This window comes from Dipodomys spectabilis, unplaced genomic scaffold, assembly GCF_019054845.1.
Source record: "Dipodomys spectabilis isolate Male_0828 unplaced genomic scaffold, ASM1905484v1 ptg000054l, whole genome shotgun sequence".
In the NCBI taxonomy this organism is placed as follows: domain Eukaryota; kingdom Metazoa; phylum Chordata; class Mammalia; order Rodentia; family Heteromyidae; genus Dipodomys; species Dipodomys spectabilis.
Genome location: NW_024870731.1, coordinates 6,556,036 through 6,580,504, shown reverse-complemented (window position 1 = coordinate 6,580,504; position 24,469 = coordinate 6,556,036). Strand labels below are relative to the sequence as shown.

General features: G+C 48.3%; 1 protein-coding gene across 1 annotated transcript in view; it reads left to right on the top strand.

Annotated features, from left to right (window-relative positions):
- Window positions 1-24,469, top strand: part of Dnah1 (dynein axonemal heavy chain 1) — a 70,233-nt gene that overhangs the window by 11,434 nt on the left and 34,330 nt on the right. The window contains exons 6-29 of the mRNA XM_042679777.1: window positions 2,519-2,680; window positions 3,214-3,466; window positions 7,857-8,014; window positions 9,348-9,559; window positions 10,210-10,508; window positions 11,427-11,577; window positions 12,406-12,599; window positions 12,721-12,946; window positions 13,506-13,625; window positions 14,019-14,101; window positions 15,073-15,214; window positions 15,671-15,826; window positions 16,228-16,426; window positions 16,506-16,759; window positions 17,441-17,653; window positions 19,040-19,204; window positions 19,744-19,865; window positions 19,992-20,097; window positions 20,615-20,794; window positions 21,648-21,788; window positions 22,233-22,396; window positions 22,593-22,706; window positions 23,312-23,500; window positions 23,784-23,889. Of these exons, the coding sequence (XP_042535711.1) occupies window positions 2,519-2,680; window positions 3,214-3,466; window positions 7,857-8,014; window positions 9,348-9,559; window positions 10,210-10,508; window positions 11,427-11,577; window positions 12,406-12,599; window positions 12,721-12,946; window positions 13,506-13,625; window positions 14,019-14,101; window positions 15,073-15,214; window positions 15,671-15,826; window positions 16,228-16,426; window positions 16,506-16,759; window positions 17,441-17,653; window positions 19,040-19,204; window positions 19,744-19,865; window positions 19,992-20,097; window positions 20,615-20,794; window positions 21,648-21,788; window positions 22,233-22,396; window positions 22,593-22,706; window positions 23,312-23,500; window positions 23,784-23,889 (4,109 nt within the window). The remainder of the gene's footprint in view (window positions 1-2,518; window positions 2,681-3,213; window positions 3,467-7,856; window positions 8,015-9,347; window positions 9,560-10,209; window positions 10,509-11,426; window positions 11,578-12,405; window positions 12,600-12,720; window positions 12,947-13,505; window positions 13,626-14,018; window positions 14,102-15,072; window positions 15,215-15,670; window positions 15,827-16,227; window positions 16,427-16,505; window positions 16,760-17,440; window positions 17,654-19,039; window positions 19,205-19,743; window positions 19,866-19,991; window positions 20,098-20,614; window positions 20,795-21,647; window positions 21,789-22,232; window positions 22,397-22,592; window positions 22,707-23,311; window positions 23,501-23,783; window positions 23,890-24,469) is intronic.

Here is a 24,469-nt window from a genome sequence, read left to right as displayed (position 1 = left end):
CACTGAGTGGGGATCCTCACTGAGTAGACAGTGGCGCCAAGCAGCAATCTACACCCTGCTCCAAGCTGTGGGCCTTGGCTCAGTCAGCTGTGTCTAGATCTGGTTATGTGGTCTTGGTGGGGTTCTTTTTTAATGCCTTTTCTCCTCTTTCTGAAGTATAAGTGTTTTTTGCTTGCTTGTTTTTGCTGGTCCTGAGGCTTGAATTCAGGGCCTAGGTACCTGAGCTTTTTTGCTCAAGGCTAGCTCTCTATCACTTGAACTACAGCTCCAGTTCTGACAGTTTGGGGAGTTTATTGGAGATAAGAGTCTCACAGACTTTGCTGCCCAGGCTGGGATTGAACTGTAATCCACAGCTTCCTAAGTAGCTAGGATTATAGGTATGAGCCACAAGCGCACTGCTGAAGTATTAAGTTTTTATGTTGTTTGATTGATGTGAGGCTCTGACTGCTTATCTTTGCCCAATGATCACTCTTGAGCAGGATTTCCTAATTAGAACTTGGTATTTATGATTAAGCAGACAGAGCTCTGCTATTGCCATGTCTTTAGTCCACCATGTTGGATCCTTCTTGCATACATTTTCATTACTCACTCTGCATCTGTGTCTGTCTCCCTCTCACACACACGTGCCTACACACATACACACACTTGTGTGACTGTCACCCATTGACAACCACTTATCACAGCCTACCCACATTAATTTAATGTTATGCAGATTGGCATGTCTGTGTTTTCCCACACTGGGCCTCTGGCTCCTTAGGCTCCTTTGGTCTTTTCTGGTGATCATAGAGACTCTCCAGTTGCCTGTAATTGGGAACAGTGCCAGGGTGAATGACCATGGCTACGTTTCTGTACAGACTTCTCAGGAAGGTCAGGGTTCTAAGTTTTGATGACAGAAGTGGTTCTTCCCTCATTTAGGGAATAAGAGTGGTCTGCTCCAGGCCTTTTTAGTAGAAATGATGTCTATGGTGTGTCTAGTTGGCTAGCTCCCAGGTGGGAATCAGGAGTGTAGAAACAGTGTTTCTGGACATAGTGGATCACACCTGTAATTCTAGCTACTCAGGGTACAAAAAATCCAGAGGCTTATGGTTTGAGGCCACCCCAGACATAAAGTTAGAAAGATCCCATTGCAACATATAAGCCATACATGACTGTATCCTGTGCTGGGTTCCATGTACAAGCATCATTTTTCTTCAATTATTTATTGAGTACTTACTATGTATCAGTTTCTATTCTATGCCCAGGTCCACATCTGTGACCTGTCAATAGAAAGCAGTATAACTAAGCATTGTAAGGGACATAAAAGAAGAGGAAGGCTGGGCACCAGTGTCTCACACCTGTAATCCTAGCTACTCAGGAGGCTGAGATCTGAGGATCACAATTTGAAGTCAGCCCAGGAAGGAAACTCCAAGATATTCTTTTTTTTTCTTTTTGGTCACTTGTGGCACTTGAACTCAGGGCCTGGGTGCTGTCCTGAGCCTCTTTGTGCTCAAGGCTAGCACTCTACCACTTGAACCGCAGGGCCACTTCTGGTTTTAAGAAGTTAATTGGAGATAAAAGTCTCATGGGGATTTTTCTGCCTAAGCTTGCTTGGAACCACAATTCTCAGATCTCAGCCTCCTGAATAGCTAGGATTATAGGTATGAGCCACTGGTGCCAGCTCATGAGATACTTATCTATAATAAACTACCCGCTCCCCCCCCACAAAAAAAGAAGACAGGCTGGGAATGTGGCTTAGTGTTCGAGTACATGCATGAAGCCCTGGGTTCAATTTTTCAGTACCATATAAACCAAAAAACCAAAGTGGCACTGTGGCTAAGTGGTAGAGTGGTAGCCTTGAGAAAAAAAAGGGACAGTACCCAGGCCCTGAGTTCAAGTCCCAGGTCTGACAAAAAAGCCAGAAGTAGAGCTTTGCCTCAAGTGGTAGAGTGGCACGCACGCGCACACACACACACACACACACACACACACACACACACACACACACACACACACACACACACACACACCAGAAGAGGTGAAAAGTGTTCAGCTGAGGTGTAGGTAAGAGGTCCATACTGACCAAACAGGCCCTGCCCAGTGGCCTTTGAACCCTGTGCAAGGCAGTCTCTGGCCCTGCCCTACATGCCTTCTTCTGATAAAAAGAGTCCAGAAGCTTTTCTCCTTGACCTTGGTCACCTTGAAGTGGTCTAACTCATAAATGACAACTACCAATGAGAGATCTTCAGCAAGTTTCTTATATGGGGATTTCACATGTCCTGTCCCTACCACATTGGCCTGTGTGTCTGCCCTGGTGGGGGTCATGTGGAGAGGACTTGTCCTTCTGAACCTCTTATGGCCAGAGGTTTAAAGTGGCCAACTTAGCTGGGAGGAAGCAGGGCCCTTGCTCTGCTGGACCCAAGGGCCATTCTGGCATGATAGAGGCCAGGTAAGTTGCTTCTGAGACCCATCCTAGCACCTTCTGCCCACACTCAGAGGCCCCTATGGCAGAGAACATTGGTGGGGTACCATCTCGTTTTAGAGGACCCCAAGAGTCAGAAGCTAGACTACAAATGGTGTGAGGTTGGTGTCTTGGACTATAATGAGGAAAACAAGCTGTACCTGGTGCACAAAACGGATAAGAAAGGATTGGTTCGAGATGAGATGGGGATGCCCATCCTGAATGGAGGAATTACTGCCAAAGGTATGAGCTCCACCTCTGCTCCATGAGAACCCCCAGCTAAGGTTAGCCATGGCTGGACTGAGGCCAACCCCACCAAGGGCACCACCAACACAGGTCTGAATTCTCCCTTCAGTTTAATCTCTGGCTGTGTGTCCCCTAGCCAGTAATAACTGAAAGACAAGTGATTCAGAGACTCCAAGATGGGCTAGTGACCATATTTGTCCTGTCAGCTCCAAACAGCTGGTAGCATGATATGGGAAAGATCCTAAAGCTCATCACTTAGTGACAATTGCCCTGAGTATGACATTAGTGACCTCTCCTATGTTAGCTCCTTATCTGAGCATAGCTCTTTCCAGTTTAAAAAGCACTTTCCCATCCATGACACACTGTGCAGTAAGCAGAGCACAGAATGTCATCATACCCATTTCACACATTTGATTTAGAGTAAGGGAAAGGAAAGGCCACTGTGCATCAGTGACCTAGCTGGCTAGAGGGCAGTGCTTCAGCTCAAAGAGCCTGACTTTGTCCGCTTGTCTTTCTCACGTGGTCCCCAGGAAGGCCACCCCTTCTGCTCTGTCAGTACTGGGTGCCACGGATCCAACTTCTCTTCTGTGCTGAGGACCCTCGCATATTCACACAACGCGTGGTGGAGGCTAATGCCCTGCGCAAGAACACCGAGGCGCTGCTGCTGTACAATCTGTACGTGGACTGTATGCCCTCCGAGGGCCAGCGGATCATCAGTGAGCAGAGCCTGAACAAGATCAAGCAGTGGGCCATGAGCACGCCACGGATGCGCAAAGGGCCACAGTGAGTCCCCATGCACTGCCTCCCTTTCATTGGAGAAATAGTGTCACCAGGAGCATAAAGTAGCTCTTGTGGGGTCTCATCTGTATGGGGCTGTCTTGCCTACTCCATGTGGCTTTTGGCACCCCAAGTAATTTCTTGTTCATCTCCAGAGTCCTTATTGTCAAGATGGACTCATGGATTATTACTATGTTGAAAGGATTGCAGTATATTAGTATCATTTAAAAAAAATTGATGCTTATGTGTGGCTAGTGAGAACCTCTTCAAGCTAATCTTTTTTTTTTTAACATGTTGTCATTGTTATCTGAGTACTTCCTTACTTTCTGGCACAGCAAGAAGTTCTACTTTTCTTGTATATTCTTATTCAGACCTGAAATCAGCTTTTTCTCCAAGAAGACCTGGTTCCTTTCAGTGGGGAATTTAGAAACTGAGATTTTTCCATTACATATGCTTGTTCATTTACAAAGAGGCAAAACTCATCTGTGGTGCTAGGCAGCACAGCACTTTGATGCTATTCCTTAGGGAGTGACCAGGTCAGGTATAAGAGAACTTGAGGGTCTAAGTTCCATTCTGACTGTTCACTAGGTTGTGATTTCAAAGTCAAATTTGTATTGTGAGAATGCATCAGACTGTTCGTTATGCTTTGTGTATGTGAAAAATGTAGCAAAAAAAGTTTATATTAGAAATTACTTCAAGCAAAAAAAAGATATATATATGTTGCTATTGGCAAATCATTTCTTAAGATTCTTACAAAAGATAAATCTATGAAATATATACAATCAATGACATAATCTATTAAATATATGATACTATTATTTTATGACATTGCATTATCATATTCTATATAACATATGCACAAACTATTTTTTCTATGTCTATATGTGTCTATCATTGAAATTTCCCTCATTCTCTTTTACAACTGCATATTAATCTATTGTATGTGGATGGCTCATGGATTATTCAACCATTAGCCTATATTTAATTCATTTTCAGGTGTAATTACAAACAATGGATAGTGCAAGGAATAATCTTGTTCATAATTATGTTTGTGTTGATGATAGTATAGCTTTGGGGTAAATTCTGACAAGTGGATTGCCAGGTGCAAAGGTAAACATGTTATAAGCTCACCTGCAGAAAGAGATCAATAGATATAAGGCAACTGTGGGAGATGAGGAAGCCCAGGAAGCTGCAGGATGAAAGTGATACATGTATGTGTATGTCGGGAGGGATTCCTCCATCAAGTCAGATCCCTGAGAGTCCTGCAAGATAAGGATAAAGGTAGTGGCCACCAAGATGTATAATATGCCTGGTCAGGGTATTAGTGGCCTATGAATAGTCCTAGTGAAGGTAGGTGAAGAGAGAAGGGAAGAAAGGAAGAGAGAACACTGGTTACTCCATAAAGGCAGGAAAAAGGATGAAGCGGTGAATAAAAGGAGTGAGATCAATGAATAACTGACAATGGGAGACATAGAAGTGTAGGGACTGTTAGGAGGGTCTTACAGGGGAAAGTGCCCAGCACATAGGGCACGGGAAATATGTGCTAAATGAGTGAATGAATGATTAACAAGATGGATAACATGGCTTTGAGGGGCCTGCTTGTGCTAGTAGAGATGACATGCCAGTGTGAGCTCCCTTACAGCCTGGTAATTGCAGATGTCAGAACCTAGGTTTAGGGGTGAAATGTGAGGGTCATCCACTCTTGGACCTAATCATGGTGCCACAGTCTCCTTGTGCCTCCTGGAAGCTGCTAACTCTTTGTAAACTAGGATAGGCCCCCAGTAAACAGTGGCTAAATGAAAGCACAGGAATTCAGTGATAGGCATCTTCCACAGAACCCAGAGCTACAGGGCAGTGTGAGGATGCAGGTACAGCTCACTGTGCCTCTCATCCCACCACTCTGGGGCCTTCCTTGACTCGCAGGGATGGGAAACAGCCAAGTAGCTGATGAGATCTATTTCCCATCTGCAACCAAGCATTGAGGCCATAGCAAGATGGAGGTGTGGCTGGGCCAGCTGTCAGTGAGGTGTCTAACGGTCCATGGGGGGAGTAAAGGCTTCTCTGAGGGTTTCCACTGGCTTCTGGTATTGCCAGTGCCTCGTGTTCTAACAGCTTGCTGCACACCAGGCCCTGGGCTCAGTAACTCCCAGGATTAGTACCATCATCCTTCCAGGCAGGTACAGTTACCTCCCATTTCCCAAGGTGTAGAGGGTTGAGTCATATATTCACTTTGTCACTGCTGATGGCCACACTGTCATGTCCTACTCTCATACTCGATGCCACCTTCCTCCATATCCTAGTTGAGATGTGCTGACTAGGGAAGGTAGGATAAAGAGAGTTATTGAGCTGGGCGCCAGGGGCTCATGTCTATAATCCTAGCTACTCAGAAAGCTGAGATTCAAGGGTTGTGGTTCAAAGCCAGCCTGAGCAGAAATATCTGTGAGATGCTTATCTCCAATGAATCACCAGTAAAGCCAGAAGTGGAACTGTGGCTCAAGTGGTAGAGAGTTAGCCTTGACTTTTAAAAAAAGCCCTGAATTCAAGCCCCAGGACTGGCACAAACAGAAAGGAAGGAGGGAAAGGAAGGAAGGAAGGAAGGAAGGAAGAAAGAAAGAAGGAAGGAAGGAAGGAAGAAAGAAAGAAAGAAGGAAGAAAGAAGGAAGGAAGGAAGGAAAAGAAAAGAAAGGAAAAGAAAAATGGTCATTGAATCACAGACTCAGGAGGTGGAAATCAGGGATGGCTTTTTGAGGAAAGTAGCACGTGAGGGGAGCCTGCTAAGAGGAAGCAGAAACACCCAGATAGAAGGTTCCTCATGAACAAGAGACTGGGTGAAGAGTCCCTTGGGTCCAGAACAGAGACACCTGGGTGGCAGAGGCTACTCTGCATCAGACTCTTGATGCTGGCCACATGGGGTCTGAGCCACAAATAGGTTCTCTTTGATTCTTTATATATGTACTCAGCACCTGCATGCTGGCATCTCATAGAATGCTAGGTCCTGTGCAAGGCATTGCAGAAGTTACCATGAGCTGTGCACCCAGTCCTCCACACTGTCCTTACCCTGTGCCCATTGTCCAGAGGGGAGCAGACATGGACAGTATCAGGAGTATTATATTTGGGGAGACACTTTTGGACTATAAATAGGGCCTACCCTCATCCAGAGAAGTTAAAATGTGCTCAGGACAGAAATCTCAAGGCAGGGAGCTGGGAAGGTGGCTCAGTGGTAGAGTGCTTGCCTTGCATGCATGAGACCCTGGGTTTGATTCCTCAGCACCACATAAGCAGAAAAATAAGCTGGAAGCAGTGCTATGGCTCAAGTGGTAGAGCACTAGCCTTGAGCTGAAGAGGTCAGGCCCCACGACCGGACCCCCCCCCAAAAAAAAGAAATAAAGAAATCTCAAGGCAGGGGTCTGGGCTGTTCAGGAAGAAGAGGGAGATGAATGGATAAGAATAGCTGCCAGAGGGAATGCAAAGGCTCTGGGGTAAGTGAGGATTCTGTGCACCAGGAACTCAGAGGGACCACATGAGGTAGAAGCTGAGTAGAAACAGGGATAGTGGCTTTTATTGGAAAGAACTTCTTAGATTACAGGAAGAGGCCAAGCTCTGCTTTAAGAACCGTGTGTGTGTGTGTGTGTGTGTGTGTGCGTGTGTGTACACGCACGCTCATGCCAGTACTGGCGGTTTGAGCATAGGGTCTAGTCACTGTTTCTCAACTATTTTTGCTCAAGGCTACCACACTGTACTACTTGAACCACAACTCTGTGTCCAACTTATTGGTGATTGATTAGAGATGAGTCTTACAGTCTTTTCTGCCTGGGCTGACTTTGAATCTTGATTCTCTGATCTCAGCCTCCTGTGTAGCTAGGATTATAGGCAAGACCCACTGGCACTCAGCTAAGAACCAGGGATTTTTAAGCAGAAAGATGTGATCAGGGGGCTGGGAAGGTGGCTCAGTGGTAGAGTGCTTGCCTTGCATGCATGAGGCCCTGGGTTCGATTCCTCAGCACCACATAAGCAGAAAAAGCCAAAAGTGCTGCTATGGCTCAAGTGGTAGAGCACTAGCCTTGAGCTGAAGAGCTGAGGAACAGCATCCAGGCCCAGAGTTAAAGCCCCATGATTGACCAAAAAAAAAAAAAAGATGTGATCAGATTTGAGCTTTTTAGGGCATGGGTTGGAGTGGGGATGGGGTAAAGGGACCCTGTACTAGAACAGCAGTACTATAGCTGGACTAGGAAAAGAAGAAGTAGGAAGCTAAATGGACAGACTCAGGGAAATGCTGCAATGTGGCTCAGGGCCAGGTTGGGATATACCCAGGGATCCAGAGCAGAAGCTCTAATCCCATGTACCAGTCAGTGACAGAGGACCCCCCAGACCTTGGTCTCTCTTTCTCCATGGGCAGAGTCCTTGAGCATCTCAGCAACCTCACCAGAGAAGTGAGCCTGGACTACGAGCGTAGCATGAACAAGATCAACTTTGACCAAATAGTTGCCTCCAAACCCGACACATTCTCCTATGTGACCCTGCCCAAGAAGGAGGAGGAAAAGGTGCCAGAGCAAGGTAAGAGTCATTGAACTCATGGCTGTCCAACTGGCCAGAGCTCTCTTCCTCTAGACATACTTGTCTTACCACTGATACCCTTATAGGCCCAACACTTCCCTATACCCACCAGTCTCCAGCATTTATACTCTTCTTTTATCGGTTGCAAGGAGATTTTTAATCAGGGGGGCAGGAGAAAGGGTCTTAAAAAGTACTAGTCTGGCTAGACATGATAGTTCACACCTGTAATTCCAGCTACTTCAGAGACAGAGATCAAAAGAATTGTGTTTCAAGGCCAGCCCAAGCAAAAAGTTAGCAAGACTTCATCTTAATCAACAAGCCAGATATGGTGGCATGTATCTATACTTTCAGCTGTTCAGGAGGCAAAAGTAGAAGGATCATAATCTGAGGCTGGCCTAGAAAAAAATGCAAGATCCTATTTTTAAAAAAATAACAAAAGCTCAAAAGGAATAGGATACGACTTAAGTGATAGAACCCTTTGCCTAGCAAGGGAAAGTCCTTGAGTGCAAACCCACAGAAGAAAGAGAAAAGAAAGAAAGAGAGAAAGAAAGAAAGAAAGAAAGAAAGAAAGAAAGAAAGAAAGAAAGAAAGAAAGAAAGAAAGAAAGAAAGAGAAAGAAAGAAAGAGAGAAAGGAAGGAGGGAAGGAAGGAAGGAAGGAAAGGAGGGAAGGAAGGTGAGGGAGGGAGGGAGAGAAGGAGGGAGGGAGGAAAGGAGGGAAAGTCAAGTCTGAGTAATGTGGAAGCCACAGGTAATGCATAACAGGAAATCAGTGGTTGGAAGTAGATGACAGAGGCTTCAAGGACATATACCCTTTCTTTCCTCCCATAGCAAGAGTATAGATGGCATCACTGCAGCCACATGCACACATGGCAGACCAAGTCTCCAGCAGGACCCAGGATCCCCAACTGCCCTAGTTTAGACTAACCTTGTTTCCTGTGTATGATGTGCCTAGGATTCAGGCTGGTGTGTGGACAGAAAATGTTCAGAGGGGTCCTGCTGTTCACATCTTCCTTCCTTGGGTGTCCATGGGCAGGTGTTAGACAGGCTTTAGGGTGCACATGCATAGCGCCAGCAAGAGACAACTGAGAGTCTACAGTTACCACCTACTTCTAAAAGTGGCCTTCAACCAGTGAGCCCTGGAGGAAATTCCGGAGCAGGCAGTTCACAATGGCTTAGGGCCACTTTGGCATACTATGAGGAAAGAGGAGGTCTAGGAATGAGATTGCCTCTTCTGGCAAGGAAGCAGGAGTCCCAAACAACCTGTAGACACATCCTGACTCCTGGTGTATCCCAGGCTTACCTGACACAGGCTCTTGGTTTCCACCCCTGTAGGATTGGTGAGTTTCCCCAAGTACCCCTTCCGGGAACAGAAGGAGGACTTCACCTTTGTGTCCTTGCTCACACGGCCAGAAGTCATTATAGCCCTGAGCAAGGTGCGGGCTGAGTGCAACAAGGTGACCAGCATGTCACTGTTCCATTCAAGCCTCTCCAAGTTCAGCCGCCTGGAGGAGTTTGAGCAAATTGAGTCACAGACCTTCTCCCAGGTACTTGGGCATCAGAGCAGAAGAGTAGTATATACAGGCCCTTGGAACCAGCAGGCATAGGCCAGGGCCTTCTCAAAAGGGTTGGTTGGCCACTAAAGACCGAGCTCTAGCTTCTTTCATAGGCCTTTTTAGAGCTTGGAGTGAAACCAAGGGTATGGTTCATCTAACAGGGCAAAGGAAAGCAAGGTAGGCTCCCTTCCCAGTTACTCTATCCCAGCCGTAGTTGCCCTTGTTCTAGCAAAGGGAGCAAGAACCCCACCCCTAAGCGGTATCAACCTGAGGGTCAGGGTGCAAAAGAGATGGAAGGCAGCCTCTTCTCTCCATTCTCTGTTTTTCATTCCTATGCCTCACTGCTCAGTTTCATCCTGTCATGCTTCTGCTTCTTTCTCATCTCTGTCTTTTTCCCAAAGCTGGAGGAGAAGCCCAGCTTCTGCACCACGAAGCCCTGAAAGCAGCTCTAAGTCTTGGCAGAGGGAGGTCACATGAGGGTGTTAGTGGGGGGCTTGGCAGTAAGCTGGGTAAGAGAGCTCCCTCCAGTCAGATGAGTCCTGAAGCCACCTCAGTACCCTCATGTAGAGAGTCTCAAGTGTATCAGTTATGGCTGGGAAAAACTCAGGTGGCTTTGTGATGACCCCTGTGGCCCACTCCAGGTACAGATGTTCCTCAAGGACAGCTGGATCAGCACCCTAAAAGTAGCCATGCGCAGCAGCCTACGTGACATGAGCAAAGGCTGGTACAACCTGTACGAGACCAACTGGGAGGTGTACCTCATGTCAAAGCTGCGCAAGCTGATGGAGCTGATCAAGTACATGCTTCAGGACACGCTACGCTTCTTGGTGCAGGACTCACTGACCAGCTTCTCACAGTTCATCAGTGATACCTGCTACAACGTACTCGATTGCCCCGATGACATGGTCTGGGGTGAAGACTTCATAAACAGTCCCTACAGGTGGGCCCTGCTAGACAGGGTCAGCTGCTCTTTATCCGGCAGGCCCTAATGGCTAAATTTGGTACAGTAGGTCCTTGACTACCAGGAGAACCTGGCTGTACATAAGCTGCTGGACAGTGTCCTACCAGCTCCCACTTGTATTCTTGTGATCCCCATTCACTGTCGTCTTTGAGTTACTCAATTGAGAAATATTCTTTAAGCACTTTCTATGAAGTAGACATGATTCTAGAGGAACCAGGTATATAGTTTCCATTCTCATTAGGAGACTAGACAGTTTCTGATTTTACTAGGGAATGCAAATTATCACTCAGTATGGACCCTTGGCAGAGGGTCAGAGAGGAGTAGTGGCTGAGCCAACACCTGGCACATGAGGCCAGTAGGTAGAGAGCCCAACCAGGTAGAGAGGTGTTGGGAGGGAGGAGCATTTAAAGCAGCTAAGGAAGCACAGGTAGCAAGACGAGGACTGTTCAGGAAGAAGGAGAAAAGGACAGAGGGACCAGTCCAAATGAGGAAAGGCTTCAGGGATCTGCTGGCTGGTGTGTTCTGATCGAGCCAGAAGCCATCAATAGGTTTCAGGCTGGAGTCTGAGAGGAATAGTGGACATCTGAAGCCAAGGAGGATGGGCTTCCAGGGAAAGAGTGAAGTTACAAGTACCTAGGGTCTAGCCAACCTGCCTGATGACTTCAGGATGGGGTGAGTCCCTCCTTTTCTGTGGTGCTTGGGGATCTCTGGGAACAAAGAAGGAGAAAAGGAATTTGTTTGGCTGGTCTGGGTCTTCCTCTCTGGTAACTTGGAAGTTTCTGGGAAGAAACAGGAAGTAAATATGCATGGAGAAGATTAAGGGCTACAGTGCTGGCAGGAAGGGCAGAGGGTCCTCTTCAGGTCCCACCCATATTCAGCCCAGCTCTTGCTCCTCAGGCCCCGGAAAAACCCCCTGTTCATCGTGGACCTGGTGCTGGACAACTCAGGGGTGCACTACAGCACACCTCTGGAGCAGTTTGAGACATCTCTGATCGGCCTCTTCAACAAGGGCATCCTGGCCACACATGCAGTGCCCCAGCTGGAGAAGGTATATAGCTTGAGTGGGGTCAAGGCATCTGCTGGCCTGGCCCAAGTGGCTGCTAGTGGATTTTGGCTCTGAAGCCTTAGGGAAACTGCCACAAACCTCAAAGCCATTAAACTGTACCATGCCCTCTTCCCACTTGGCAGGCTGTATCCTCAACCCTGTCATTCTCATATATATCCTTTAATCATCCCCATAAACTGAATTGAAAACTATTAACACTCTCTCTGTAACTTGGAAAAGTTTAACTGTTAGCTTAGCTCACAGAACTGCTAATTGTTAAGCAGCAGTTTAACCCTGAACTTGCTAGACTAATCTATCACAGCTATGTACATCTGTCCCGCATTCTGTCCCCTTGATCCCACACAGCTCTTGCCACTCCATTCACCTCAAAAGCAGACATAGGCCAATTCCCACACATAACTAGTATCCACTGGTCATGCCATATATATGTATGTATATATTCCACTAAACACAATTCACTCTCCAGGCCCAAGAGCCTCTACAACACCAATACCAATGACCTCTTGCTGGTCCATCATATCCATCAGTGACATGATTGCCCCTCTACTGCTTTCCTTAGCACTGTGAAGAGAGACAGGTCAGGCAAAGAACATTGTCCCCCAGTGGGTTTCACAGTAACTTTCAGCCTTGCATTTATCTATGGCCCTTTTCTATAACACACAATTGCCAGACCTTCTCCCACTTCTACACCATTCTGGCTATACTGCTTGGCTATACTGCCATCCACCCCAGGTTTTGACCATACTCCTTTGCTTGCCTTGAAGGATATCCTTACCACCAGCTCTACCCTCCCCATCTCTTCCTTCATAGCTTGTAATGGAGGACATCTTCATCAGTGGCGATCCCCTGCTGGAGTCTGTGGGGCTTCATGAGCCATTGGTGGAGGAACTGCGGGCCGTCATTGCCAATGCCATACGCAAGGCCATGATCCCACTGCAGGCCTATGCCAAGGAGTATAGAAAGTACCTGGAGCTAAGCAACAATGATGTGTCTGTCTTCCTTAAGTATGTACACACACGTGTGTGTGTGTGTGTGTGTGTGTGTGTGTGTGTGTGTGCAAGTCTGAGTGTAGCTGTATGTGTGCATCCCCACCCACCCCACTTCTTGTGTGTGCACCATCCTCAGGGACTACCAGACACGTGCCCCCACAGCTGAGGAAGTGCGGGAAGTGGTGCTCACCCACTTAAAAGAGAAGGAAATCTTGGACAGCTCACTGCCCAGCAGCATTGTCATTGGGCCCTTCTATATCAACATCGACAACGTCAAGCAGAGCCTATCTAAGAAGCGCAAATCCCTGGCCACTTCTATGCTGGACATCCTGGCCAAGAACCTACACAGTGAAGTGGAAAGTGTAAGCTCTCACACATCTGGCCCCAGTGACCACAGCTACATCAAATCACTTTTGCACACGTGGTACATATCCACTTGTGGGATATTCCCAAGTCAAAATCGAGGATGCCTGCAGATACCCAGGCCAATGGAAAGAACTGGAAGTCACCCTGCCTTGGTTCTTGTATGACTTCCCATTAGGAAGTTACTGCCTCTTTCCCTAGGATCCTGAGAAGCCCTCACAAATCCCCAAGATAAGACTGATTTACAAATCCAACAGTGTTTAAGTGCTGGCTTCAGAAGTCCTGAGTGCATTGGTGGGGCCAGGGGAGGCTGGGAGGGTAGAAAGCCCTAGATGCCACTATCCTCATGCATTTGTTGTTGTCAAAGGTCCCATGAGACACCTCAGCAACTCAGGATGCATCTCTTGGAAAGCCCTTTTAATTGTGTCAGGGTAGTACTGTTAGTTACCTCTTGAAAGGCACTGAGGACCTTGAAGAAGAAACAGGCCCAAAGGAAGGAAAGCGGGGGGGGGGGGGGGTGGCTCACAGCCCTCTCTAGAACATTCTTTCCACTGACAGATCTGTGAGTCATTTCGAAGCATCAGCCGCAAGATTTACGAGAAGCCCAACAGCATTGAGGAGCTGGCTGAGCTGCGGGACTGGATGAAGGGCATCCCTGAGAAGCTTGGAATGCTGGAGGTGAGGCAGGTTCAAGGGTGCTGAAGAGGTAGGGAAATGTCTAGGAGCCTAGAAGTCAGGTGATACATGGGGATCTAGGGATGTGGAAGCATGTGGAGGTAAGATAGATACCCAAAGGACAGATGGAGTTTGAGGACTTCTGGTTGGGTACTGCAGACTTCTGGTTGGTCAGGAGGGTTGAAAGCATGGGTCAAGAGAATGGAAACCGGAAATGCGCTGGTCATGGCCTTGGAGCCCTGAGCCTATATACTCCATACATTCTTCCCTGCCTGAAACCTGTGCATTCTGGAAAAAACAACAACAGTTCCTTTTCTAGTGCCCTGCACCTTAGGAGAGCCTGGTCCCTATAACCCCTCCTCTTAGCCCAGCTCTCAATACCTCCTGCCCATATAGGAGCGGATCGTGAAAGTTATGGATAACTACCAGGTCATGGATGAGTTTTTTTACAACCTCAGTACTGAAGACTTCAATGACAAGTAAGTAAAAGTACTAGCCCTCAAACTGGGCAGGGGTTAGTCTGTAGGCAGTGAGAGGAAAAGTGCTAAGCCAAAGTGGCTGTCAAATGTCCTATCAACAGGCTATGTAATCACCACAAATGCACTGCCAAGATGCTAGATGTCATGGCTCCTGACAGGGGCGAGGGCACCAGGCAGGGCCAGGTAGCCAATAGGATTTTAAAAAAAAATCATTTTGAGTAAAATCCTCTTAGCCTAGGGAGCCAACTGCTTCCTTTCCTATCAGTGGCTTCACACACACACACACACACACACACACACACACACACACACACACACACACACACACACACGCACACGCACTTACCTTAGATTTAGGAATAGTGAGGGAAAAGCTAATCTGGTGGGCAGTCCCTGGAGCACAAGAAAACCCTCATCTGCATCACAGATGAGGGGGACTTCAAGACTATGAAGTCCTTACTTGAAAACCCAAGACACCAGCCTAACGGGCATTCTGGTGTTCAGGAAGAACCTCCCCAGGGTTGGAATCCTGGGCCAGCTGAAATACCCTGGCCAGGAAGACAGGGTTGGTCTGATGAAGGAAGCCAGTCTTGTGCTTCTTGTTGGTTACCATGGATATTGCAAGCTAGTGACTGTTGCTTTTACTCATCTGAGGGTGAGGCACAAGAATAAACTTTGTGTCATTCCACTCATTGCCCCTGTCTTTGCATTGGGCACACTGGGTACTGTGGCTCCCAGAGATCAGGGCAAAAGTTGCTTCAGGGATAGTGGCAGTGGCTACTTGGACTTCCCATTTGCTCAGTCCCAGCTAATGTCAGCTACCCAGCTTTCCCTGTCCCCTTCATACTTCTGCCTAGGTGCTGGACCCAGGTGCCTGGTAGAATGGGGGTAGAATGGTCCCTGTCTGGCTATTCTACTCCCATCATTCCAACTGTGGCATTTCTTCTGATTCTAACCCGCATTCCTGCTAGATGGGCTGCCAGCAACTGGCCTGGTAAGATCCTTGGGCAGTTAGAGACAGTACGGCAGCAGCACATGGAGGAGGAGGAAAAATTCCACAAAATCCAGATCATGGATCAAAACAACTTCCAGGAAAAGCTGGAAGCACTGCAGGTGGGGCTTGGCTGGGGGCTTTGGGCCAGAACCTGTTCCCCACCATACACATATGCCTGGCCTTGAATCCTGCATTTAGGTGGTCCTATGTCAATGTGTGGATGGATGAATGAATAAATGGCTGAAAGAATGAACAGAAAGGCCAAAGAGAAAGGCAGCAAGCCCTAGAAAAAATATACATTAGAAGACTAACTCTTCTGTTGTATCCTTGGTGTCCTGGTGAGCCGTGGGTACAGTGTTCATGGCACTGAGTCTCCCTCAACCTTGCCATGTCACCCTGGGACGATCAGCCTGCTTATGATGAGCTAGCAACCTGCTCACTTCAAAACGAAGTCCCCTCACAGGTGGGAGAAGCTGATGCCCTGTGAACATCGACTTGAGTTCCCTGGATGTAAATGAGAATGCATGGGCACAGTGGGACTGAGGGATGTCTGATGCGTACCCTTTGGCTTACAGCTGGTGGTAGCTGGCTTCTCTACCCATGTGGACATTACACGAGCACATGAGATTGCCAATGAGGTTCGGCGAGTCAAGAAACAACTGAAGGATTGCCAGCAGCTGGCAACACTCTACAACAACCGCGAGCGCATCTTTGGCCTTCCCATCACCAATGTAGGCCTCCCATGGGCCCCTTGCTCTCCAATTACCCAGGGCTTGAGGAAGCAGCTTGGGTCTGCAGCCACATCAGAGCCCAACTGCTGAGCCAGGGGGCTGTCTGGCTTGTCAGGACCAAGACTGAGTGGGCTGCAGAGTAGAGATACCCTACCTGGAATCCACAGGAAGACCGATAGAACCAGTTAACAGGCCTGTGAGGGTCAGCCTAGGCCTTACTGAAAAGTTCAGAACCTAGAGCCTAAATGAGGCAGGAAGAGGGAGGTCATGCTTGGGTCCAGGGGAAAGGAGCAAGGAAAATGGCCCAGATCAAAGATGGAGGATCTGACCCAAGTAGGAGTATCAGGGAGAGAGCTCAGAGAGTGTCCCAAGAAAGCCCAGCCTTGCCTTCTGCTCTGCAGTATGACAAGCTCTCAAAAATGGTGAAGGATTTCCAGCCCTACCTGGACCTCTGGACCACAGCCTCTGATTGGCTGCGCTGGTCTGAGAGCTGGATGAATGACCCCTTGTCAGCCATTGATGCAGAGCAGCTGGAAAAGAACGTTATCGAGTCCTTCAAAACCATGCACAAATGTGTGAAGCAGTTCAGGGACATCCAAGGTAGATGGCCAAGCTAACCTATTCCCTCCTTTCCTGCCTATGCTGGCCTCTTCTCATATCTACCTACTCTACTCGGCAGCTTGCCAGGATGTGGCCTTAGACATTCGAGCCCGCATTGAGGAGTTCAAGCCATATATCCCACTGATCCAGGGCCTACGCAACCCTGGCATGAGGAACCGGCACTGGGAGATACTATCCGACCAGATCAATATCAATGTCCGGCCCAAGGCCAACCTGACTTTTTCCCGCTGCCTTGAGATGAACTTGCAGGACCATATCGAGAGCATCAGCAAGGTGGCTGAGGTGGCTGGCAAGGAGTATGCCATTGAGCAGGTGGGTAGCCATCTGCAGACCTATTCCACCCCACCCAGGCACTGCTGGACAACTTGGCCACTAACCCTTGCAAATGATAGCCACTTGGGAAGATAACAGTACTGGCTCCATCTCTGAGGTCATCGTGTCCAGGGGGAGAGACATTCCACTAAGTGCGTTAATAATGTATATAAAGTGCTTGGTTTCATTGCCATTTGTCCTCAGTTACTCCTCTCAGAACTCTAGGAAAGATCTGATAGCGTTATCCTCATTTAACAGATGAGTACAGAGACCAGTAGTATTGTTCAGAGGACTTGCCTGCAATGTGTGAGGTCCTGGGTTTAATTCCCAGCACTGATAAATAAGTAGATAGGTAAATAAATAAAAAAGCAGATGAGTGTATTAAAGCCTAGGAAGGTTCTGCAGGGGCCAAGGTGACACATCCACACTCCTCTAGCACCTTAGTTACAGCCCAACATGTGTGTACAACAAGCTTACATACATAGAATTAGTCAGTCCTAAATTGAGACAGGGGTCCATGGGGGACTTGTTGACCACACTTGCTAAGAATTTTTACCATAGTGGCCCACGTGAAGGTCATGGCCAGGCAAGATTTATTTTCTCCCTGCTCATTGCTGGTCAGATAACACAACATGTGCCTATTTCCCAAGACCTAGTCTTGATACCTATCTCCCACCTCAGGCACTAGACAAGATGGAGAAAGAGTGGTCAACCGTTCTGTTCAATGTGCTGCCCTACAAGGAGACAGAAACCTATATCCTCAAGAGTCCAGATGAGGCCTCACAGCTGCTTGATGACCACATTGTTATGACCCAGAGCATGTCCTTCTCACCCTACAAGAAGCCCTTTGAGCAACGCATCAACTCCTGGGAGACCAAACTGAAGCTGACCCAGGTGAGCCTTCCCCTTCTAGTCCTTTCATTCCCTCCACCCATCCTAAAGGATCTTGGTCTTTTAAGTGGTGGGCTCAGAGCTGTAGAATGCCTTCCCATTCTCAGGTAGCTCTTGGATCTCTGAAGCACTCTGTTCATAAGATGACTGGAATGGATGGTGCTGGTCATCTATGAGTTAGCTAGTAAAAGAAGCAGTTAGGGATAAGTCTAAAAAATGTGATTGCCAGTAGACCTCCTAAAGGCCTTCAGTATTGGAACTTGTTTGGATAGACTGAATGGGCCCCAGCCTCCTCAAAACCTTTCCCACCCTCTACTGAGCCCTTTGTCCTCATCTTATTTGGACCTGCCCAGGAAAGGGATTACAACACCAGTGCCTGGAGGTATGTCTTTATAGTCCCTTCCTCAGGGGCTTCCTAGGAGCTGTTCAGAGATCTCGAGTGAAGGCTAGAAGCTGTGTGAGCAGGGCTTATCTATATGCTCCCTGGGCCAGCTAGAGATGCCTGTACTGATCAGCATTGTCCCTGGACTTCCCTCCTTTTCCCATGCTGCCTTCTGCACCTGAAATTTTAGCCCCACCTCCCATCTCTTTGAACACTCAGCACAAGCCCAGTACCAATACTAAGGGCACCATGCTAGGCCATTGGTGATCAGGGGTAGAATGGGCCCTTTAATGGAATGTGGACTCCTCAAGGGTAAGAGCCATGCACGTTCTTCCTGGTGCCTGTCTAGGCCTGGCCCCAATCCCATGAGGAAGAAATGAATAAATGAATGAATCTGCACTAATGAGAAAAGATAAGAGAGTCTGAGTGGGGAATTGGGAGGCACAAAGAGGAAGTGGTTCATTTAATGCTAATGTTGCAGAGAGTATTCAGGGACCTCAAACTCAAGTTCTAATGAGCCTCAAAGAATTTGGAGTCATAGACCCAAGAATCCTCCCAGGCGAGGTGATTGACTTGGTTTCCCATAAACTGGGTAACTTTCCTCAGTCAACTCCAAGGTGTGCTGGTTTGGGCATGGCCTCTCACAGGGAAATGTAGCAGCCCTGGTTTTTTGGAGGCTTCCATATCCTATGGGGTCGTGGAATTTCCCTAGAGGACAGGCATCCCTACACCATTCTGTTCCCAATGGGGAACAAAGTTCCATATTGTCAGCACCATCTAGAAGCTTTCCTTAGCTGAAAGTATAGCTCAACTTTAGAACATGTACAGAGTCTAGCAAGCATGAGACCTTGAGTTCAAATCCCAGTATGATCAAAACTGCAAAACAAAACCCCACAAGCTTGGGATAGAGGCATGGCTCAGGTGGTAGAGGCCTGCTTAGTCAGCTCTGAGTTCAATCCATATTGGGCCTTAGGCTGGACAGTCCATTCCTGTCCTACCCATCCTAGGAGGTTTTGGAGGAGTGGCTGAACTGCCAGCGGTCCTGGCTGTACCTGGAGCCCATCTTCAGATCTGAGGACATCACCCGGCAGCTGCCTGTGGAGAGCAAGCGTTACCAAACCATGGAACGAATCTGGAGGAAGATCATGAAGAATGCTTATGAGAACCGAGAGGCAAGTTCCATGAAGCTGAGAGGGGAGATGGGTCCCAAGGGCTCTGGTCATGTTGTTAGGAGCCTCCTTGTCTTTTTCCTCCTTAAACAAGGACTTGAGGACAACTTTAAGACTTTGGTTGTGACCTGTGCTCTTGGGAGTGGCTCATCAGTCCCAAATATGCTGTGAAGTACAACAGTTGATAGTTTTACTCTTGGAGATCCAAAGTCTACATTATTATCTTGGAAGCCCTGAAAAGTCCTGCCACAGAAACAGACTCCTTAGCCTTTTTTCACTCTCATTGTTTTTCACCATAGATTACACACACACACACACACACACACACACACACACACACACACACACACACACGGAGTTGGCAGTACTGATAGAAGCATAGAGGCAGTCCCTGGCTCAGGGACAATTTTCCTGCCCCTTCTTTCTCAGGACCCACTGACAGTTTCTGGCTGGTATGAATGGTCACTGGTGAGCCTACCTGGTAACCTCCCAGCTGGACCATACTTGCATTCACACTTTCTCTCCCGACTTGGGCTCTATAGGTGATCAATGTGTGTTCTGATCAGAGGCTGTTAGACAGCCTGCGGGACTGTAACAAGCTGCTGGACCTGGTGCAGAAGGGACTAAGCGAGTACCTAGAGACCAAGCGCAGTGCCTTCCCCAGGTGGGTGCCACTGGCCATGCCCACTCTGTCACCGTCTGCCTCTAGAGTGCAAGATGTCCGTACTGTGCCTGCCAGGACCTGGGAGCCTTCTAGGCCCAGTCTCTCACTTCTGTTCTCCCCTGGCAGATTCTACTTCCTGTCAGATGATGAACTGCTAGAGATCTTGTCCCAGACAAAGGACCCCACAGCCGTGCAGCCCCACCTGCGCAAGTGCTTCGAGAACATTGCCCGTGTGGGTAGCTAGGATTTGGGGTTTAGGGCCATGAGCACTGGGGCATACCCCAGAGGGACATCTCTGCCCTTGCACCAAGTTCTCTTAAAGGGGATGTGATGACACTGTGATTTGGGACTTCTCCCGGCCCCTGCTCAGGGATGGAGGCCCTAGGTTCCTAATTCCTCCCAGAACACTGAGATGTTGACTGGGTGGAGAAACCAGTGAGGCTAGCTTTGTGATCTTCCTTGTTTCTCTCCTTATCCACAAAGGAGAACCATATAAGTCTGTTCAGGACAGACCTAGTCTCCTTCCCCAAGCACCTAGCCCGGGCCACAGCTGGGGAAATACACTCACATCCTCCCCTCCTACAGCCCAGGATGGCCTAGTCAAAGCAGACACTGGGGGCCCTCCAGACTCACCACTGCAAAGCTCTGTTCTTAAAGGGAGTGGGGGCACTGGCCAGGTCAGTCTGTGGCTGAGGACAGGCCTTCTAGCACACACGAGGTAACCAGCTCTTGCCTTCCATTGCCCACAGCTGCTATTCCAGGAGGACTTGGAGATCACACACATGTACTCCTCAGAGGGTGAGGAGGTAAAGCTCTCCTTCTCCATCTACCCCTCCAGCAATGTGGAAGATTGGCTGCTGGAGGTAGAACGCAGCATGAAGGCCAGTGTGCGAGACTTCATTGAGAGGGCCATCCTGGCCTACCCCACAGTGAGCATGCCACATCCCACTTGGCCTTCCTACCTAGCCCTCCATCTGGCTCCTCCAAAGTGTCTCTGTCTTCTCTCTGCCACCTCCTGCTCGGGCCATAGCCCTGATCATGCTCTCAGTTACTGTGAAGTCTCTGAGGGCTCACACAGCAACTCCAAAACTTCCTTTTCCACACCCACATTCTGGAAAGAGACTTGTTCCTAATCATCACAATCACTTACAATGTTCCAAAAGTAACTAGCAACTAAGCACCGCTGGTGTATGCCTATAATCCTAGTTACTCAGGAGGCTGAGATCTGAGATCATTGTTCAAAGCTCAAGATTTCCTGGGCAGCAGTATCTATGATACTGTTATCTCTAATTAACCACCAAAAAGCAAGAAATAGAAATGTAGCTCAAGTGGTAGAACACTAGCCTTGAACAAAAAAAGCTAAGGGACAATGCCTACGTCCTGAGTTTAAACCCCAGTATAAGCACGAAAATGAAACCAAAGAAAACAAAAAATTGTAAGTACTTAACCTCATCCGAATTCCTCTCAGACCATCCACCCACAGTGGGGATACAGGGTTTGTATTCTGCTGTAGGACATGTGATTTTCAGAGACAGAGCCAAGATCTGAACCCAGGACTGTGTGCTCCTTTATTCTAGACTCTGACTCACCTATTCCAACATCGCATCTGTGGAGGAAATGTTGATTCTGCCACCTTCAAGAAGCTTAATGGTTTCTGGGGAACTGACTGGCAGAATGAGCATTCCAGCCCAGTGTCTGCAAGGCCAGAGAACAGACAATGTTCAAGGAAAGAAGGGTCAGATGGCAGTAGTTTGGGTCAGCCTTCCCATGTTATCTTCCCAGATGCCCAGGACCGAGTGGGTTCTCAACTGGCCAGGCCAAGTGACCATTGCTGGCTGCCAAACCTATTGGACCATGGAAGTGTCTGAAGCTCTAGAATCCAGCACTCTCAGCACAAAGCTGTTTCCCCAGCTCTCCCAGCAGGTGGGAGTGAAAACGGTCACTGCTTCCTATACCCACAATTCCCCAGAAATTTTTCTTACAATTCTTTTCTGGAAGAGGCCTGGGGTTGGGTCCGAAGAGCAGATTAGAACCCCCTGACATTAGTGTCTCACAATAGCTACCAGCAGAAGCCTGGGTCCCTACTATGCCATCCCATGGGCTGTCCTTGCTCTATGCCCTGGTTTTTCACCACACTTCAGCATTCAGTTCCTCACCAAGTCTACCACCCAGCCCCAAAGGTTTAGTTGGTACTGCACACTACAGTGACAAATGCTATACATGTGCTTCTTCTATTTACTTCCTGTTCTCCTCCCCTCCCCTCTCCTACCATCAGAAGCACCCAGGATAGAGAGAAGCTCATCCTCTGTGCAAAAGAGGGGGAGCCTAGATCCTAGATCTCTGACAGAGATCTTCCTACTCTTGCAGCTCAGTGATCTGGTGGCCCTGGTACGGGGTAAGCTATCCCGCATGCAGCGGGCAGTACTTTCGGCACTGATTGTTATTGAGGTCCATGCCAAAGATGTAGTGAGAAAGCTGATCAAGGAGAACGTGGTCAGCGTGAATGACTTTGAATGGATCTCACAGCTCAGGTGAGGGCAGATGGGGGCATCCCAAGACCATCGGGGAAGGAGTAGACCAATCGGTTAACAACAGGTTGGTACCTGCCCTCAAGTCTGGGTAAGGGTGCTTCAGGGCCCTCGGTCCCCACAAAGAACTCTTCTGACTACAAATCTGCCTTGTTGCCAGTTGTCTTGGGGCCAGGAACCCATCTTTCTGTACTTCCAGGTACTACTGGACAAACAATGATCTGTACATTCGTGCTGTGAATGCTGAGTTCATCTATGGCTATGAGTACCTAGGCAACAGTGGGCGGTTGGTGATCACACCCCTCACTGACAGGTGACGGTTTTCCTCCCCATCTATATTTTTTGCTTGTTTGCTTTTTGGTGGTACTGGGACTTTGAACTTTGGGCCTTGGACTTGTACGCAAGTATTCTACCACTTGAGTCATAGTTGAGCCTGTTTTAAGTTATTTTTAAGATAGGGCCTTATGCTTTTGTGTAGGCTAGTCTTAGGATATGATCCTTCTACCTTTGTTTCCTGTGTAGCTTAGATTTCAGGCATAAGCAGCCTTACTTCAGTTTTTTCTTTGGGATAGGGCCTCATGAATTTCTTTTTGCCTGGAATAGCCTCAAATTGCAGTTTTCCTATCTCCCACCCCATGAAAGAAGTGATTAGCCACAAGTTGGCCAGTCCAGCGAGTCCTAAACAAAGCTCTGTAGGGCTGTGAAGTGAGGCGGGTATGACACTGAATGGGTAGCCATGAATTCCAATCCCGACCTGGCAACCAGGCCTGGCATACCTGGGAACTGAGAAGACGGGAAGAAATAAAAGCCCTCTGTCTATAAGAGGCTCCCTAGGGCTGTGGAAACCCTTAAAAAAAAAAAAAAAAGAGGAGCACCAGGATATATGTGTCCTGTGCTTACTTCCTCTCACTCCCATAGGTGCTATCTGACCCTCACTGGAGCCCTACATCTCAAGTTTGGGGGTGCCCCAGCTGGCCCAGCTGGCACAGGGAAAACAGAGACCACTAAAGATCTGGGAAAGGCCTTGGCCATACAGACAGTTGTGTTCAACTGCTCTGACCAGCTTGATTTCATGGCCATGGGCAAGTTCTTCAAGGGCCTGGCCAGGTAAGGCTGGTTGTGAGGGTGGTGCAGGGCAGGGGGAGAAGGCTGAGCTCTTCCTCAGGGGAGGGCTAGGTGGGAGCACTGCCCAAGAACCTCAAAGGATGGTGGAGGGGACAAGATAAGAGTGACAAGAGTCACTCAGTCCAGTGGACACTGAGGGTGCCCAAGCTGATGAGGATTACCACCCAGAGCTTCCCACACAAGCAGAATAAGAGGAACCCCGAGAGAGAGGTGCCAGGTGGGTTCTAAGCACACGTGCCCCACCCAATATTCTGGCCTCACTTAGTGCTGGGGCCTGGGCCTGCTTCGACGAGTTCAATCGCATTGACATCGAGGTGCTCTCAGTGGTAGCACAGCAGATCACCACCATCCAGAAGGCACAGCAACAGCGGGTGAGCATCCCCCCAAATACACTGACATGCCGCTAGCCCTGCTACCCTGCAGCATGCATACTGCAAGAGGGAGTTAGGTACTCAGGCCTCCCCAGGCCGGCCTTGCTCATTCCTCAGGGGTATGGCACTATCTGTCCTCTTCCACTTGCAGATTTATGTCTAAAGGGCTTTTTTTAGACAATCAGAAAGATCCATAATCCTTACTGTAGTCTGGGCAGCTTCCAGACCAAGCTGTGGAAGGTACAGGGATCCCTTCCTACATTCCAACTCTTGTAGAAAGCCCCAGGCATTGGTTCTCCCTCCAGTCATGACAAGGTTGAGCAAGGATCTTATTCTGGGGACAAAAGCTAGAGATTGACAGGTAACTACTTCTACCATACAAAATAGGGCCCTGGGTAGTAGTCAGGGTTGAGTTTGGATAAATCTGGGGAGATGAATATCAGGAACTAGAATGGAGGGAATGGGAAGCAGAGACTGAGTGGGGACCTCAGAGGGACTGAACTCACAACCTGGGAGACTATGGATGGTAACTGGGACCTGAGATCTTAGTTTGGATCTTGAGAAAGGATCCAACCCATGA